The 19,172-nt window shown below is 39.8% G+C and overlaps 1 protein-coding gene across 4 annotated transcripts; it reads right to left on the bottom strand.

Annotated features, from left to right (window-relative positions):
* Window positions 1–396: 396 nt before the first annotated feature.
* XRCC3 (X-ray repair cross complementing 3) lies at window positions 397–19,147 on the bottom strand. Of its 4 annotated transcripts, none has more exons than XM_005149579.3 (9): window positions 19,087–19,147; window positions 18,602–18,693; window positions 17,758–17,855; window positions 17,273–17,410; window positions 16,223–16,435; window positions 7,172–7,326; window positions 4,878–5,090; window positions 3,520–3,566; window positions 401–2,162 (listed from the first exon to the last, which is right to left on the bottom strand). In XM_005149579.3, the coding sequence occupies exons 3-9, from the start codon at window positions 17,810–17,812 to the stop codon at window positions 1,940–1,942; spliced, it is 1,044 nt and encodes a 347-aa protein (XP_005149636.1). In that variant the 5' UTR covers window positions 17,813–17,855; window positions 18,602–18,693; window positions 19,087–19,147; the 3' UTR covers window positions 401–1,939. The 4 variants fall into 4 exon arrangements, with proteins under 4 accessions (XP_030905210.1, XP_005149636.1, XP_030905208.1 ...); XM_031049348.2 differs by having other exon boundaries at window positions 19,083–19,110; XM_031049349.2 differs by lacking the exon at window positions 19,087–19,147 and having other exon boundaries at window positions 1,957–2,157; window positions 18,602–18,858.
* Between the last annotated feature and the right edge of the window lie 25 nt (window positions 19,148–19,172).

Below are 19,172 nucleotides of genomic sequence, written 5' to 3'. Positions count from 1 at the left end.
TTTCTGTTTTCTAGAACCTGGTTTAAGAAAAAAACCCACCACCATCAGCCATTTGTAATGTCTGTGTATCCTTCTTGGGATACACAAACTCCTCTTTTTGCCCCCTGAGGCTGTTGAACAACTGAGGTTGTTCCCAGTGTTTTATTACATCTGTTCTTTTTATAGGTCAGTTGTGTCCATTCTTTATCAAGCACAAATTTGATTCTACTTTTCTAAAGTCATGTTTCCAGAGCTCTGTCTGAGCCTTCTGCTGAAAAAGGCCTCTTTCTATACCTCACCAAGTTGTAGGTTAATTTGAAACTGCTTAAAATTTCTCAAATACCACTTAACATTTCTTTTCAAGGTGTAGAGAAATGTTTTAATGCAGCCTTACAGGATAAAGATGACAAACTGAATACATTCTAGAATGTAAATCTTCTTTGTAAAAAAATTATTCATTTTTTCCTGTATAGCAACAACTCTCCACTGTGCAATCCAAAGATGAATAAAGCTGTATAAAGGGAAGGTTCTTGTATTAAGACTGCAGCATGTTTCCACACTTTTGACAGAAGGCTTCAAAGAGGGTTTGTACCCCAAATGCTATACCAGTGTCAGCTGAGCAGCAGTCTGGGTTTTTGACTGTGGCTGAATAACTGCAGACAGGGGTAGGAACTGCAGGTGCAAGCTGCAAACTCAACATGGGGTTGGTTGTATTTTAGAGGCTTGGGGTTTCTGTGTGATGATGAGCCAGCAGATGGCCTCTGACTCAGATTTAAGCCTCCAGCTGGAGAGTTAAATAAGAACCAACACAGGTGACATCACAAGATTCATGCAGGAAAATGCACGTGAGTACCTTCATCTGGCTTGCTGTCACACAGCATTCAGCAGTGACTAGAGAAAGCAAATGTCATAGTCGTAGTTGGAGGAACAGAAAAAGTTATGATAAATAGTGCAAAAATTAAAAACACATAAAGCTCTAACAATGGATATCTGAGAAAAGCAATCATTCCAGGTATGGATAGAACCTCCTACAGCAGCCCTTCAGGAGCACAGCTGAGCAAAGCCTAGGGCAGAAGCTACAGGGGCAGTGATCCAGGGGCTGATCAAGAATATTACCCTGATCCAATGAACCACAGAGCAGTGCAGAGCATCTGGAGGAACATAAACAGAGCCCTTGCTCTGAAGCTGCCTGGTGCAGCATCAGTGCTGGGCCAGCAGAGCAGAACAAGAGGATGGCACTGTGTGGTTTGTTTTTAAATGGAAGATGCTGAAGAGGCTTTTGCTTTGAGGGGAGAGAACTGGACCGCACGAAAAGAGCTATTTCTAAAAAAAAATGACAAAGTTCTGTGAAGCTGGATATGTCCATATAGTACAAAAGCAATACAATTCTAATTCTTACAGTAAGATGTTAAAATCAACTATGTTTGGGGGTTTTTTTAATCTTAATATTAAAAACAAGTTGTTTGAAAATAGGATAGTTGCTTTGTGCTATTTCTGAGGCCCTACATACTGAAGAATGGCTGTACTTAATGGAAGCATGAGGCTCAGAAACACCATCAGAAAATAGTCACTGGCTGAACTGAAGTCCTTGTAGGTCTTCACACAGAGAAGGTACACTACTGCAGCACATGCTGTCACTAGAGTTAGCATGCTATTAAAGCTAAGTTAGAAATCAGGTCTCCCCTGCCACGGGGACTGACACATCACACTTTATTCTGCAACCTCTGTCCACCCAAAGCTCTACTGTTTTTCAGAATACCTACCAGAAGAATGTGGTGAACATATATCCAAGTATAAAAAGATCTTTCACAATGTTGACAATGCCTGATGTAGTCACATCACTGTTTCTGTATTTCAGCATCCATTTCTCTCATCTAGGAAGAATTTAACCAGTAATTCCTCCTGAAGCAAGGTAGTTTTGGTATGGTTTTGGAGCAGAGTTCTTTACAGTGCAAATAATTTATTTTATTCCTTTTACACCTTCCATTTTTACTGTATAGTAGCAAGAGGAGGGAGGGAGATGAGGAGCAAAAACTACTCGTAAAGTCCTCACACTTCCAGTGTGGTGTGACACTACTCCAGGGGGTCGCTCAGGCTGCGGTGTTCGGCTGACCATCAGTCTCATTAGCAGTTGATTTGCCCAGGTTATTCCAAGTGCTGGAGAGACACTGTAGGCCACTACACTAGAAAGAAAACATTACAGATTTCTGAATTTATGAATTTAATATGAATTATCTTCACTCCTGTTGTAACAAAAACTACACTGGAAGCAATGTTCTACTGTCTGTATTTACTGTCATTTGCTGTATTTAAACTTCTAGGTCTTAAAACATGGAGATTAATGGGCTAACCCCACAAAGCTACATGCTGGGTTTTCTTTATATCAAGGTAATAATGGGAAGAGAAGTGATTCCATACAGCATAATTCAGTCATTCTTCCAGCTACAGCCATTGTGAACACCTGCCTCTGTCCTGGTGTGTCCCCTCTTGTGATAACACAATAGTGATACAAAAATGGTTGAACTGTAAGTATTTGAACCATGTAACTGTTGGCCTTGAATTCTATTTGCAGGTATTTTTGACTATTCATTTCAACCTGAAGTTTAAAACTTTATTTTTCATTTTTTTTCCTGCAAAGAATGCAATCTCTCCAGTAAAGGAATTACAAGATAACTAGGGGTGGGGGGAGGAAACTGAACCTTATCCTTGTTCTATGTCACTTTCTGAATCTGGAGGACATAACTAAGTTCTCGCAGAAACACATTTATGTAGCACCTACCTATCTAGTAACTAGATTACAGTTAGGCTTCAAACAAGAAATATGTATGTTTGAATCCTGTTAATATCTTTGTGTCAAGGAGGCTTTTTTTCTTAAGCAATAAAATCAACCAGTAAGGTTTGGTTGCTGTATTTTTTTAAGAAGACATAAAATGCACTCAGTTATAGTCACAGAATCACAGAATGGTTTGGGTTGGAAGGAACCTTCAAGATCATCTAGTTCTAACCCACTGCCATAGGCAGCAACACCTTCCACTAGACCAGATTGCTCCAAGCCCCATCCAGCCTGGCCTTGAACACTCCCAGGGATGGGTCTTTCGCAGTTTCTCTGCGCAACCTGTTTCAGTGTCTCACCACCCTCACAGTAAAGAAGTTCTTCCTAATATTTAATCTGAATCTATCCTCTTCTAGGTTAAAAGCCATTCCCCCTATTACTACATGCCCTTGTAAAAAGGGCCATCCCCAGCTTTCAAAGACAAGCGATCGGAGATGAGAAGCAAAAATATTCTTGCGTAAGCAAGTACAATGGCTATTAACTTCTTCCCCCAACTGCTAATTAGGGATTACCACGTAAGCATATATGACAGTTTCTTCCACTTTTCAGCACATTAGTTATTGCTGATCTCCAGCAAATGCAGCAATGCTGGGTAAATGCATACCACTCTTAACATGCTCTGGTAGATTATATTGGAGTTATAAAAAATACAGTGGTTAAATGCTGCTGTGTATGACACTGTTGCATTTCTGTTGCAGATGACTTACCTAGAACCACACTGAGTAGCTTCTGACTCGCTCACTGCATCAGTCACCTAAAACAGAAAAAAGATGGTTGAAGCTGACCTGCAGTTATACATGGATTTTAGCAAGCAGGATGGGGAAGGGAATGAAGCTGTGAAAACCCAAGTTACTGGATCATATGTTAAGCCAAGTTAGAAAACCCTTATTCTTTCCAGGCAAACTAAAAGGGAGTTGTGAGGTATAATCTTAGTTTACAGTACTACAACTATTTAGGTAGCTACAGGTTATATGAATTTAACTACTACCAGATGTTTAAATTGCTAAAAAAAACAAAACAGTTAAAATATTAGGAGTAACTCGAGGCTGAAATTTAAATCCTACTGAATCTTAATGGGATTCTTACTGAAAAGAGAAACACTATACATGCCTGAAAACTGTTCTGATTACTGCTAGGTATGAATTCCAATATACTCCCCTCCAGTTATGGTAGTAAGGTTTTACACATTTCGTGTTCCATAATTCTAGAACTACTCCTAGAAACAAATCAAATGAGTAACAGTTGACTTGATGTTTCTAGAACATCCTTCTTCCCGATATAAAATTCTTCTTGTTTGTAACTTCTTTAGTTCAACTTTTGTTCCTACCCCATTCTCCTCTGCTGTGAGAAAACATCAGGGCTGGGTACTTACTCATTGGACGGAGGGGCCCACTGGAAAGGGGTGTCCCAGTAGTGGATTGCCTGCACACTTTCTGAGACCACATTCGAAGTGTCAAAGCTTTATCTCCAGCATGCACATGCTCCTTCGATTTGTGATTAGGCTAAGAGCAGTGGCATGCAACTTTTACAGGACAGATGTAGCATCTTGTCTAGTATTCTCAAAAGACTATTACTCTTGACTAGTTCTATTGTGGGGTTTTTTGGTTGCATGAATTCTAATGTTTTACTAATCTCAGCAGTTACGCAGAAGTGCTGAGCTTCACAAAAATGCAGCATGGTCCTTGGTGTTTCACTGCCTCCTGTGTATGTGGAATATAACTGTTCCCAAAGCAATCCTGCTGACAATGTCATCTGAAGCTAGTGTTAAGAACTCTTGTTATTTTAGTTAGATACTTGGCACAGTTGCTATACACATCTATTTTCATTAGCTTTAATGGTTAGCCTTTGAAGTCATTAACAGTCAAAAAAACCTTAAATTATATTCTTTGAGAAGTTAATAGTTACTAAAGTACATCAGTTTAATCAAGCTTCAGTTTCCATCAATCAATAATATTCAGTTACAATATTAAATATAACACCAAGAAATCTGCATACACAGATTTCCTCCTCCCCAACCATTTATTGAATGGTCGCTCTAAACTAAACAGCAGTTTTCATGTCATACCTGATTAATGCACATTATTGGAGTCCTGAATCTAGTGCTTAAACTGTGAAGCTGTGCTCCAAATGTCTGCAAATACCGAGCCTTTGTAACAGAATCTGAAGCTCCAAATTCACATCGAAATAAGGCAGCAATAGAGTCGATGACCACCAACCGCACCATGCCTCTTGTAAGCAGCAGGGAAATCCTTTTAGTAATGCAGTTGTGAAAGGTATCCTACCGCAAAATACAGTCAGTATTAGAACAGTTCAAACACCTCTGTTTGTAAAATTGTGGCAGTAACTACAGATAGCATTGCTGAAACAGAAGCTGATGGAATTTCTAATCATAAAGTTTGTGGATCTTTAAGCGTCACCAATAACCATTTTTCACAAACATCTTCTGCTTTTAGCTTAAAAATAAAGAGATCTGGTCATTTAGATTCAGAGAATCATAGAATAGTTAGGGTTGGAAAAGATCTTAAGATCATCTAGTTCCAACCCCCCTGCCATGAAATCTAACTGCATGTACAGTTATTTGCAGCTCTGACTTGAGTCAGCTGTTTACTAGCATTTCAATTCTCAAGAATGCAATACTACTATCCTAAACCGTTTCATTTTGCAAGTGGTTCTCACTGAAACACTGAGAACTCAAGACTAATATTAAATATTTAAAACCGAAGTTATAGACTACATTACTGCACCATTAAAGATATAGTAACAGTAAAATACACAGTTGCTACATCAAACCCATATTGATCAAGAGGCTTGATCAATGAACACTGCAACTTACATCCTCCCTCCCTATTACAAGTTTTACTAATTTAATATTTTGAAGTCACCAAACATTTCAGTTGCAGGATCTTTAACTAACAAATATTTTGTAGAGCTCAGCATCTATTATATAATAAGGTCATTGTATCCTGGTGCTTGTCCACAATGTGGTCAACAGTAGCTGAGTGGAAAAGAGAACAAGCTCACGGTGATAATCTCTGCTTCTGGCCATCCAAAATTTCAGTGTTGGCCAAAAAAAAAAAATAGTGTGAGGGTCACACTTCTGACTGGTGCCACTCTTTACATCAAAGAGAGGTTCACACCTAAGAGCTTACATTCACCCAAAATCACATAAAATATCCTCCAGCACTCCACAGCTTTTAAAGTTGAATTGGAATTCTCCAGTCTGAGTCACAGTAAGTTCTATTCTACTGAATGAGCAGCTTTCTACAAAATAATATTATAATATCAAAGTTTTTTTTTTTAACTGATGGGAAAGGGTTGCTCTGAAGAATGCACAACTACTTTCCATTCTGGAAAAAGGATTTTTTTGTTGTTTCTTTTGTTTCACTTACTGATACATCTACAGGAAACTATGGGGCACTTCAAACACTTCTGTGTTGTACAAGACTCATTCTTTTCAAGTGAATGCACAAACAACTGGATTCTTCAGCGTGAAGCAAATAAAAACAACTTTGGTGTGAAAGAAAATGCAGACTGTAATTGTGACTTGGGTTTCTACTTCAGCTGCTGTCATCTGCCTATGTATATGGATACACACACAAACAAAACCTGAATCTATATGTAAGAATATATGAATTGTAACCATCTACTGTGCAGTTACTGGACTTACAAGTGAGTTTAATGTTTTACTTCTAAAGGTATTTTAGAGAGATGTATGTAGTATTATAGGGTAGTTCTCTCATTTATACAATAACATACTCTGTAGCTTCCAGAAACTACAATTAGAAGTTTAAGACTTCCAGTGAAAGGGACATGGAGAAGGTAGCTTAGCTGCTGAATGGACTACACAGTAAGTGGTAAGCTTACTGATGTACAGGATCTTCTTACACTTGCAAACTACAATTAAAAAAAAAACAACAATTGGAATGATTTCAGAAAGGCTACTTGCAAGCCTTAGTGAAAACAGAACTTCAGATGTTCTATCAATAAAGAGCATATTTACAGCTACTTCAGAAAAGCACAACAAAGGGTGTTTACAAGGCAAAAATACAGTATTCAGGTTGTATATTTTCCCATCCAGTTTTACTATGACGTCTTGCAGGTAAAGGAGCAAGATATTTTAATAAACATATTGACTTATAAGAATTTGCTATATTATTTATTTAAAAAAATATATTTTAATATACTTCATAAAAATACTGTAATAGTTCTTTAAAAGCAAATTGGAGAGATTAAGTAGTATTCATTACAAATCTTAGATCACTGAACCTTTTGTAAGGTCTCCTATATGAAGAAAATCACCCTATGGTTACTGGATTATAGTGTAATAATTGTAAATTCTTAATTTGTGTTACTACTTACTAGGTCTGCTGCATGTTCAACAAAAATACTGTTTCCAAATTTGATCTTCTGTATGACTTCAGCTGGAACATCTGCTCGCAGCTTATGTTGTTGATCTATGAGTTGTTGCAAACGTTTACTTGGGAATACATCTTCTGTACAAATGTAGACGGCTCCTATAGTCAAGGAAAGCACCTCTATTATTACAACAGGGCTCTTACACACCTTTTGCTTAACAGCACAAAAATAATACATTCTGCACCCAAAAGCTAGATGTATACCTGGAACTTCGTGTTGCTGTTTTTGTAGCCATATTGAATCAATTACGAACAACAAAAAACCCACTCCTATGACTTTCCCATAGTTGCCAGGTCCTTTTTTTGGTGCCTGCTGATACAGTTGGGTTTTTTGTACTCCCCACTAGGTGACACTCACCTTGCATAGCGGTGGAACACCTCAACCACCTAAATCGGGTTATTACAGGTATTATAATTTATCCAATCCACAAATAGAGCAACATCTCAAGAGTTTGCCTATTTTGGTCAGAAATATAAAGCACAGCACTGTGTGAAGAAAATTCCCTGTCAATGCCAAACACAGTACAATCAGTATTTTGATCACTTTCACTCACTGTTTTGAAGACTCTTGTTTTAAATTTACAAGTGGAGGGGTACTTATTGCTACAATGGGTAAGTCTGTTTAAAGAGGATCACTCATCCAATCGCAGTCCAATTAACTCTTCCTGAAAATGGTAGATTAGATAAGCATTATGCTTCAATCCCATTACTGCGAGTTATAGCTATATATTTTTACTGTGGGTTCTGGTTAACAAGTACGTGTTATTAAAGAGAAAATGAACCATATGCATTAAAGATGATGGGGAAATCAAACAAGTACATGCAATATTTATTAAAAAAATGAAATTGTTACTGCAGAACTACCTGGAATTATCAAATAATACTTGAAAGGTTACATCTAAGGATTAAGTCCACTCACTGAAGTGACTAACACTGCTAACACAGTTTAGCAGCTGATGTGTTTGCCAATCTGTGATATCCTGAACATTTCCATGCCAATGGTGGAAAGTCCCATTTCCAGAAGCAACTTCCAAATCCTCTATATGTTCCACTGAAAAAATTATTCAACAGCAGAAACTGAGAGATCTCAGGATGGGATCAATGGAAAATTAATGGTTACTTTATCAATAAAAATATTTTGCTGATTAACACCTGTATAACATAGGGTATTGAATTCTGAGACTATAAGACAAAGATGAGGCTAATAATTTTGACAGCTGAGATTTAAAGAACTTCCTCAATTATTATCACATGGAAAAATGCTTCATCATCATCCACGCCTTCCACAGGAGGTCCTGAAATATTTCCACAATTTCTATTTTCATTCTACCTAATAACAGTTTCAAGCTATACTTCAGCTCCTTTTTACTTTCTTTGTCCCTGGCAGCCAATAGCACTTAGCACTCGAATATTCGGTCTCCATTCTTACCTGCACAGTTTCATTGTGTATATACTCATGTTCATGAGGGGTGTTAGCAGTTATAACATTTGACAGTGAATAAGGACTACAATAAAGCATTTGCAGTCAGAGCTGTTATGATCTCATAATGATTCCTGAGCTACAACATACAAAAAACTTAAGAAGTTGAACCATGAATATGTTCTGTATTTTACCCACTTTTTTGCCTAGCACTTGAGTGGATGGAATAAATGCTGTCTTCAGTAATAACGAATGAAGTAATTTGCAATACCTGTAGATACAAATGAGTGCAGGTACAAGGTTCTATCACCAAAGGAAAAATTTTAATAAATAAATGAATAAATGAGCCCCCTGTTACTTGACTCCATTAAGTGACAATCACAGCTTCTTAAACAGTGCCTGAACTTGGATGGAGCTCAGGCAAGGAAAACACAGTAACTTATTAATTATATCACTTAATTGCTAAAGGCTTTTTAAGTAGCTAATTAGTAAACAATTAATTATGTGAACCTTAATTTTCTTGACTGTTTCCCTAGGTTAATTTCTCCTAATTGGGCTCATTTTCCTATCCCTTTCCAACTTGACAGTGACAGCTGAGTATCAAATAGGCAGGTGAGTATCTTTACTAAGGACTTTACTACTGATTCCCAATCAGGTTTCAGTTTCACAATTTCTAAAAAGCTAGTAAGTCAAGAAAAATGTGTGATCACAAGTTATATCTAGCACCAACACTCAGAGTGAAAATCACAATGGTGCAAATTAAAAACCAAGTAAACAAAGAAAACTCACCAAGATATGCAACTTCCTTAAGCCCACATTGCTTCTGAATTTCATACTAACAAAAGCTGTGCTAGTCTGTGTTGAGATAATTCCTAAAACCCTAATGGATTTCTCAACCACCATTCTTGTTCATAGCTGACTGCCTTTTGCACAATATTGCCTATTTCTGAAAGACAAGGACTTCTTTACCATGAATACTGGCTTACAGAGAAATCATCTGCTTTTTAAAAATCGGACCTCTGTCTAAGTGGTATGTCCCTTGTCCTCTCCTTGGTTTACCTAGAAAGCACAGAATGTCTATTACTTGAGGCTTCATGGTGGTTTTTTAAAACCAGATTTGTATTTCTGCATAGATAGGTGCTCCACTGATCGCATAGTTGTATTTCAATCCAGAGTTATTCAAACATTTCAAACCAGGGAATTTTTTCCAAAGTTAACTTATCTAGACAAAAAGAAACATAAAATTCTCCTTAAGATCTTTGTTGAAGATAATTTCAGTACAGTAATAAGAACAGTGATAAGAACAAATGTAAGGCAAAAGCAGAAGAGTACAAAATTAAGCAATCTTACTGTGTTACAAACATATATGCAGCTGTGGCCAGGTTTCATGTTTATAACTGATGAACAAGAAAATCGAGGCTAACAAAATAACCCTAAAGTGGCAATACCTGTAGGGAAAAAAAAGAACTGCTGGAGAAGCAAAAACCTGGTCCTCTCTGCTCTACTGGTCCAGCAGCCTACATTTAAAACTCCTGATCAATAGATACACACTATCCTATTTCTAAAACCATGACAGCAATTCTGAAGTTCAAATGAGCTCATTTAGTCAGGTTGACTGTTTTTAGTGAAAGACTTGTTAACAACAAAAAAAAAATTAAAAAAAAATCAAGAATTCCTTCTTAAGAACAGTTCTACTTCACAGAGTATTCCCTGCCTGGGTTTAGTTTTGTAAATACCAGCATTCACACCTACCAACCCTGCACTCTTCTGTAACACTTCTTCGACATCAGTCTAATCCACTACAGCAGATACTGTACTCTGAATACCTAACTGTTCCATTTGTGATGGACACAAAGACAACCTGTTTTTTCCTGAAGTGCTGCTCATTTCACAAAATGAGTATGTAATCTGCATCTTGACCTTTAAGAGTTAAACGACATAAAATATATCAGATGAGCTTTGCCTCAGCTTAAAATTTGAGTTGCACAGTACAACAAGAACAGCGCTCTCTCCTTCTGGACCTTCATCAAGCCTTTTCAGTTTTTATTTGAAGCACAAATTTCATCTTGAGCCACAATTTAATGTTTGGTGAAGGCGAACACACACCTATGCATTAAAGATGTAGGAGGTACTTCATAAAGAAGTAACAATGGCTAGAAAAGATTGACTAGGCTGATGCCTAATTATGAAGCAAAAGCAGTAAATATTAATGTATCTTTAAAGATAAATGAATTGCCATAACCTAAGTATCAAGAGAACAGTGGTACAAGGCAAACAGAAAAGCCTATGACATCATGCTATTTACAGTTTATTAAGAAGTTGTCAACACTAATGAGTCAAGAGTCAGGGTAGTTACCACTTTTGAGAAAGAAGCTGAGAGAAGCTCTTAATGAGTCAGTTGTCCTCAGTAATCATATGAGCATTTTTCCTCACAAAAACTTTTGTTTTGAAGCAATTGCATCAAATCCCAGTGCTCTACTTTCAAGTTAGTCTGATGGAAGTGCTACCATAGTTGTTGACCAAAGAACACCCTAAAGCAAAACAAACAAAAATTAAACACACCAAAAAAACCCCTCCCTCAAGGGACAGATTTTGAGTCCTGTGAACCTGACTTGTCAGCATCAAACCAGCCTCTCACAAAGAATCAGTAACAGACTTTTTCTAATTTAGAATTCTAATACGGGTCTGAATTTGTCATGTTATATTCATGTATTACTTATGAATATAAAATAAATTCAGCCAACATGCAATTGACCATAACTGACATTCTTAGAATGGCAGAAAGAGAACCTGGAGGCAAAGCATGTCCTAATTTCTGTTTGCTGCCAGCCTCGTAGCACTCAGAATTGTAAGCAAGATAAGCACTAAGCCAAATGAAGGAAATACATACACAATAAATGTGTACTGTCTAAAGAAATGTATTTCAACATCGCCACCTAAGAGAAGTTTCTAGCACTAAAACAACCCCAAACACAACCAAAATCAACAACAAAAGAACACAATCAACCCCCTCCCAAAAAACCCAACCGACTCAACATAATTTTAAATCTGTAGCAAGGTTGTAGCACCAAGATTAATCTCTTACTGATAGTGTTAGACTTCTGTAATAGTGACTAAGCATTGTCCTTCTCAAGTTTTCTAAACAATAAAACTTCTCATACTTCATGTAAGTTTTTAGTTCCTGTGTTTCTCATGAGAGACTCAACATAAACCCTTATTTATAGACTGAAGCAAAATCAAGTTTCATTTCCTGTGTGCTATGTAAACAGCATCTGCTGCTATGACTGTATGCCTTACAACATATGGGAAGCTGAGAGGAAGCAGGACAGCTTCCTCCAGGCCCAGACTGGGCAGGGGCCTCAAGTGTCCACTGTAGTTCATGCAGGAAAGAAGGAGGCCACTAACCCAGGAAGCTGGAAAATAGTAACAAACAAAAAACCAACAAAAAAGGAGGAAGAGGACAATTACAAGCAAGGGGCTTCCTCCTAAATCTGTTGTCCCCACCCAGAACTGCTTTGCTGTCCTGCAGGGGGCTAATGAGGAAATATACTTGCAACAAGAACAACCGGTTGATGCACTGAAGATCACTACTGGTGCCACCAGGAAAAACTGTCCGGTCATAGTGGTAGGGGACTCTACTTTGAAAGGCACAGAGGCACCCGTCTGTCAGCCTGATCGAGTCTCAAGGGAGGTGTGTTGCCCACCAGGAGCTTGGATCAGGGATGTTGCAGAGGCTGCCTGGTCTAGTGAGTCCCTCTGAGTATTACCCACTTCTAGTGATTAATGTGGGTGTTAGTGGTATAGACAGCAGCAGCCCGGAGAACATGAAGAAGGACTATAGAGCCCTGGAAGAGGTGGTTAGAGGCTCTGGAGCTCAGACTCTTTTCGTCAATTCTCCAGGATAAAGAGGAGGACCTTAAAAAGGGTAGGAGGATTGGCCAGGTTAATAAATGGTTAGAAGGGTGGTTCCATAGTCAGGGGTTTGGGTATTTAGAACATGGGACTCAGTTTGGGAGGCCAGGTCTACTGAGGGCTGGTGGAGTTGGTCTGATAAAGAAGGGGAAGAGCAGTATTGGTAGGAGGCTTGCCAGACTGGTCAAGGATGCTTTAAACTTGGCTAGGGATGTTAAAGATAACAGGAAGGGATTCTATAGGTGTATTGCAAATAAGACGGATTAGAGACAACGTAGGCCCCCTCGGGAAGCTGTCAAGAAAACTGGCTACCCTGGATTTGGAGAAAGCTGAGGTTCTTAATGACTTCTTTGCCTCAGTCTTCCCTGACAAATGCTCTTGACCACACCACCCAAGTCTTGGAAGGCAGATGCAGGGACTGTGAGAATGAAGACCCCAGGCCCACTGCAGGAGAGGATCTGGTTCGAGACCCTCTTTAAGAACATGAATGTGCACAAGTCCATGGGACCTGACGAAATCCATGCACGAGTCCTGAAGGAGCTGGCAAATGAATTTGCTAAGCCACTGTCCATCATATTTGAAAAATCATGGCAGTCAGGTGAAGTTCCCAATGACTGGAAAAAAGGAAATATAACACCCATTTTAAGAAGGGGAAAATGGATGACCTGGGGAATTACAGACCAGTCAGTCTCACCTCTGTGCGTGGCAAAATCTTGGAGCAGATTCTCCTGGAAGCCATGCTAAGGCACATGAAAAACAGCAAGGTGGTTGGTGACAGCCAGCATGGCTTCACTAAGTGGAAATCCTGCCTGACCAATTTGGTGGCCTTCTATGATGGGGCTACGGAACCGATGGACAGGGGTAGAGCAGTTGATGTTATCTACCTGGACTTGCGCAAAGCATTTGACACTGTCCCACATGACATCCTTGTCTCTAAATTGGAGAGACATCAATTTGATAGATGGACCACTCGGTGGATAAAAAACTGGCTGGATGGCCACATGCAAAGAGTTGTGGTCAATGGCTCCATGTCCAGGAAGAGACCAGTAACCAGTGGTGTCCCTCAGGGATCAGTGTTGGGACCGGTCTTGTTCAACATCTTTGTCAGGGACAAGGACAGTGGGATTGAGTGCGCCCTCAGCAAGTTCGCCGATGACACCAAGCTGTGTGGTTCGGTTGATAAACTGGAGGGAAGGAATGGCATCCAGAGGGATCTTGACACACTTGTGAGGTGGGCTGATGCCAACCTTATAAAGCTTAACCATGCCAAGTGCAAGGTCCTACACCTGGGTCGGAGCAATCCCAGGCACAGCTACAGGTTGGGCAGAGAAGAGATTCAGAGAAGGCCTGTGGAGAAAGACTTGGGGGTGTTGGTTCAATGAGAAAATGAACATGAGCCAGCTTCAGTGTGTGCTCACAGCCCAGAAAGCCAACCATATCCTGGGCTGCATCAAAATGAGCGTGACCAGCAGGTCAAAGGAGGTGATCCTGCCCCTCTACTCTGCTCTTGTGAGACCTCACTTGGAGTACTGTGTGCAGTTCTGGTGTCCTCAACATAGAAAAGATATGGAACTGACTGTTGGAACAAGTCCAGAGGAGGGCCACGAGGATGATCAGGGGACTGGAGCACCTCCTGTGTGAAGACAGGCTGAGAAAGTTGGGGCTGTTCAGCCTGGAGAAGAGAAGGCTGTGTGGAGACCTCATAGCAGTCTCCCAGTATCTGAAGGGGGCCTTTTAGGGATGATGGGGATGGACTGTTCATTAAGGACTGTAATGATAGGACAAGGGGTAATGGGTTGAAACTTAAACAGCAGAGGTTTAGACTGGATATAAGGAAGAAATTCTTTACTGTTAGGGTGGTGAGGCACTGGAATGGGTTGCCCAGGGAAGCTGTGAATGCTTCATCCCTGGCAGTGTTCAGGGACAGGTTGGACAGAGCCTTGGGTGACATGGTTTAATGTGAGGTGTCCCTGCCCATGGCAGGGGGGTTGGAACTCAATGATCTTAAGGTCCTTTCCAACCCTAACTATTCTATGATTCTAAGATATCAGACCGAGAATAAAGAATTGCAAGAATTAGAATTCTACCACTCCCTTAGCTGTCCAACTCCAGCAGCAGGGTATTTCCATCTTGCATACCTTCATTATCCTCAAACATTCTGTCCTCTTAGCCCTTCCAAAACACTTCGGTTCTCTCACAAAAGCACTGATATGATGGCCAGACCATTCTAGCTTATTTTCCATGAGACACTTAGGAGTGGGTAGATGTGGGACATAGACAGAACAAAGCAATCCTACGAACACCAAGTACAAGATGCATAAGAAACAAGAACCATCTTCAAACACAATTAATGAAGAGACTTGCCATTTTGTAGCCCTACAAGGTCTCTCACAAGAGACAAGAGTGTCATAAGGATGTTGGGCACTTTCTGTGCTCTGTTCTGGTTTGTTTCAACATAAATCAGGACCAGTGCTGGGGCACAAATCAAATGTATACGCATTCAAACTATTTGCAGCAGTTACCAGCAATACACCAAGGAATCAAAGGAAAGATATACTTCTGCTCTGATTAATGACGCAAACCGAAACAAAGTAATGTAAGCCACAGGCTAATTACAGCTCTTGAAGCAAGATCTTCATTTGGACATTCCATGATTCCATGATTTTTCCATATGGAAAGTATCCCCACAACAAAAAACTGAGCTGCTAAAATGAAGCCAGAGTTGCACAGAAGGAAGAACAAGATCACAGCCAAAACACACCTAAGGCAAATTACCAGGATACCAAGTTCTCAGAAGTGACAGCAGTTTCCTTCCTTTCTAGCACAGCATAGAACACCAAAAAAAAACCCCAGTAAATATTAGGAGTTAGATTAATGTGACAGGCAGTCAAAAAATGATACTCAAAGAACAAATTTGTATACTTTGGCAAAGCCACAGAAAACAACATTAACTGTCCTCAATTATATTTCCATCAATTTTACTCTGTAAATCCCTTTAATTATAGTTATCAAACTAAATACTCTTTGAAATTCAAGATCTCCAACTAGGGTATAATATAAACCAGAGGTGTCTGTGAAAAATCATCAGACAAGCTGTTTTTCCGTGGTTGATACCTGAGGAGTCAGTAACTACTTACAACAGCAATGCTTTTCATATATCATATATTCTAGTTTAACCACAGCAGCAGGGAGGCAAATAACAGTCAATAGTAATTTTGTATTAAGTTATGCTGTGATGCTGGGCATGTGCAGAGCACACTTTTCTCTCTATGACAATTAATAACTAACTAGCTTACTGCTAAAGCTGTAAGGGTAAGACATCACTGAATACGTGCATCTACTTCAGTGCACTGATGGCTTTAAGCTGACAGAGGGGAGATTAGACATTAAATAAAAATTCTTCGCTGTGAGGGTGGTGAGACACTGGCACAGGTTGCCCAGAGAAACTGTGCATGCCCCATCCCTGGTAGTGCTCAAGGCCAGGGTGGATGGGGCTTTGAGCAACCTGGTCTAGTGGAAGGTGTCCCTGTCTGTGGCAGGGGCTGGAACTAGATGACCTTAAGTTCCTTATCAACCCAAATCATTCTATGATTCTATGATGTTCTTAAAGACAGTATTTCCTCAAATCACCAAATTAACCAGGACTTACATTTCAGTACTTACCAGACTCTAATCCACCATATTGGTAAGGATACTGCACACAAAGGCACAGCTGTAAGCTAATCTGAGTCTTCCCAGCAGAACTTTCCCCAGCAACTTCTGTGATTCCCACTAAAGGAATGCCACCTTTTAACAAGTTATCTAGTACTGAACATCCAAGGCTTAGCTTCTGGTGCTGAGAGGTGCGATGATCTTTATCTTGGTAGAGCTGAAGTGCTGCAGGGTTTGAGAATTTTTTTTAATATTAAAAAGGGGGAAAAAAAGGAGTTTCTATCACACAATGATACAAAATAGAATCTGTATATGAGATGCATGCCTATAAGAGATGCTTGCTTTGCTGATGGGTAATTTTTCTGATTCAGCCCCATCTTTCCACCTCCCTTTCCCCACAGGCCCTACTAACCAAATGCCTGCTCAAAAACTGAGAGTTTACACTGAGCCCTTTCCGCCTCTCAAAGCTTTTTTTCCTTTCTCTGCCTCCAAAGAGTCTCTGTGGGAAGCTATAGCCTCAGAAAATACTGCCAGCAAGGTTCAAGTACAATTATGCTAAATGGAAAGCTATAGCAGACTATGAAACAGTGTAGCAGGCACCTGGCCAAAGCCTGAAGACATATGCACATGAAAAAATACATTTTAATACACAGCTGCCATGAGGCATTTGTACAGGAGGAAGTACTAGGTCCTGCTTGTTTTGGAATTAGATGTTTATATCACATCAGTTTATGTAGTTTTTTAATATGTAAGTTTTTTAACTGGTCTTAGTCCAAAAGGAAAATTGTAAGAGGGGGAGAGAGAGTGAGAAAATAAAATTAAATGTTTTGTTCCTTTAATCAAATTTTTCAGACTGGAAAATTATTTTGTCCTGTTTCAAGCAGGCTTGATCTTGAAGAATGACACCCACCCACTTCTGTGCACCACAGCATTACAGAAACACTTGACTTTTCATTTCAGACTTGCATTACTGAGTCAATGAGGAGACAAAACCATATTTTCTCCCAGTGAGAGGTATTTTAAGACTTAAATAGAACAGGGTATTTGTATTGACTGTACTACCTGTAAGCATACTGCTTCTCCTTAGCATGTGAGAGACCGTTTTCAATAAGCACTGTATATCTGCACTGGACAGTTTCATCAATCGTTGCAAGTCTGCTCCAGAAAGATTTAAAATCTCTTTTATTGATTTTATGTCAGCTGAAATTAGAAGAATTTTTATAAATACTTTGGGGTAGATTACAGTTTTATGCACAAAAGTAAGAGTCTTCCCACTTCCTACTACTCATTTACTTGTTTGTCTTCCCTGCATTCTTGTAAGCTGGGCAGGCAACATTTACTTTAAATGTATCAACATATTCTATAAAATTGTTTGGAAAATTATTATTGGAGCACCAGCAAAAGCCATCATTTCAGGTTACTCAAAAAACATGCTTAGGAAACAATTACAGTTCTAAAATGCTAATGTACATCTACATGCTTATACCCACAGAAGGAAGATGCTTTGCTGACAAATCTATTAGTGAGACATTGGCAAAATGAGTTACCTTTCTTAAGGGCAGCAATTACTTTAGGGTTCAAGTCAAACTGGTCCCAGTCCATTTTCTGATACAGCACCCGGATGAACAGTGCATGAGGAAATCATCTGTAATTAAAGTGGCTTTTATGAGATATACATGCAACAAGAAAAGTAAGCATCTTCATTCTTACTTTTTAATGATACATTTATCAGTTATTTTAGAAAAAGAATTATTCAGCACATTGGCAGAAGTCTTATCAGACAGAAGTTGACATATATACCCTGTTATAGAGTTCAACCAGTAATACTCCTGTTAAGTGCTACTAGTTACTTGTAATGGTTTACAATGACTTTTAATTCTAAATAGCACTTTTGCTCTGGATTAAACAAAGCTCCCAAATACATTGGACAGTCATTTCTATCCAGTCACTTTTTACATCAGTTTTTAATTTTCAAATAGAAAATAAATCTTATGCACGTGCAATTTAGGATGATCCAGGACTATTCATACATTGGTTAGTCAAACATACATTGATTAATGAATACCAAATTTAGCATTAAAACATTTAAATCAGTTTGTTTCTTGAAACAACATTAAGCACTCTTTTTAATATTTTGATCTGAAATGCAATAGCTTAGTACTAGAGTTGCCTGGAAGGGGTTTGTTACTATTATTCAGATCATTGTCATGAAGGCTTGCGACAGATCCAAGGGAGTTAGGTAAGAATATACGACTTAATGAACAATCCCTTTTTTAACATGGAGGAGAGGTTGCTATGGATCCCGACAGCAGAAGAAATACAGGGACAGAAACAGTTAATCAACACCTATGTAAAGCAGCATTCTGACAAGAGCTAGAAGTCAAAACTTACTGATGTCAATCATGATTATGGTGACCTCTGACAGGACGGGTTCCAAACCATTTTGTACACCCTGGGCACACGAAGCCGCTCCAGGGCGGCCACTGTTTGAGAGAAATCAGCAGAAACAAGTCATGGAGAAGTCAAGCGGCTCCTACGGATGAGGCGCCGCAGAGGCCGCTCGGGTCTGTCACAGTCCTAGCAGAGGGAAAGGCGAACGGGACAGAGGGGAGCGCAGGGAGGGCCCGGGGACGGGAGGCACAGCAGCGGGAGGCACAGCAGCGGGAGGCACAGCAGCGGGAGGCACAGCAGCGGGAGGCACAGCAGCGGGAGGCACAGCAGCGGGAGGCACAGCAGCGGGACCCACAGCAGCGGGACCCACAGCAGCGGGACCCACAGCAGCGGGACCCACAGCAGCACAGCACCAGCCACCCAGCTCAACACTGCCAGAAACCACCCAACCACAGCCCGCGCCCTCAACCCCCTTACGAACCCACCGCCAGAGCCACCGCAACAACCCGTAGCCAATGGGCGAGAAGCGTCCTTCTACGTCACTGGCCAAAGGCCAATCAAAACTTCTCAA

Source organism: Melopsittacus undulatus, chromosome 4 (assembly GCF_012275295.1).
Source record: "Melopsittacus undulatus isolate bMelUnd1 chromosome 4, bMelUnd1.mat.Z, whole genome shotgun sequence".
Classification (NCBI taxonomy): domain Eukaryota; kingdom Metazoa; phylum Chordata; class Aves; order Psittaciformes; family Psittaculidae; genus Melopsittacus; species Melopsittacus undulatus.
This window is presented reverse-complemented; position numbering and strand designations above follow the sequence as displayed.

Excerpts from the sequence above, each read along its gene's own strand:
- XRCC3 (XM_005149579.3), bottom strand. The coding sequence starts at position 17,812 with ATGGACTGGGACCAGTTTGACTTGAACCCTAAAGTAATTGCTGCCCTT. Across the intron at positions 16,436-17,272 it reads GAGAAGCAGTATGCTTACAG|CACTTCAGCTCTACCAAGAT; the intron begins GTAGTACAGTCA and ends CAAACCCTGCAG. Across the intron at positions 7,327-16,222 it reads ATATGGTGGATTAGAGTCTG|GAGCCGTCTACATTTGTACA; the intron begins GTAAGTACTGAA and ends CCTTGACTATAG.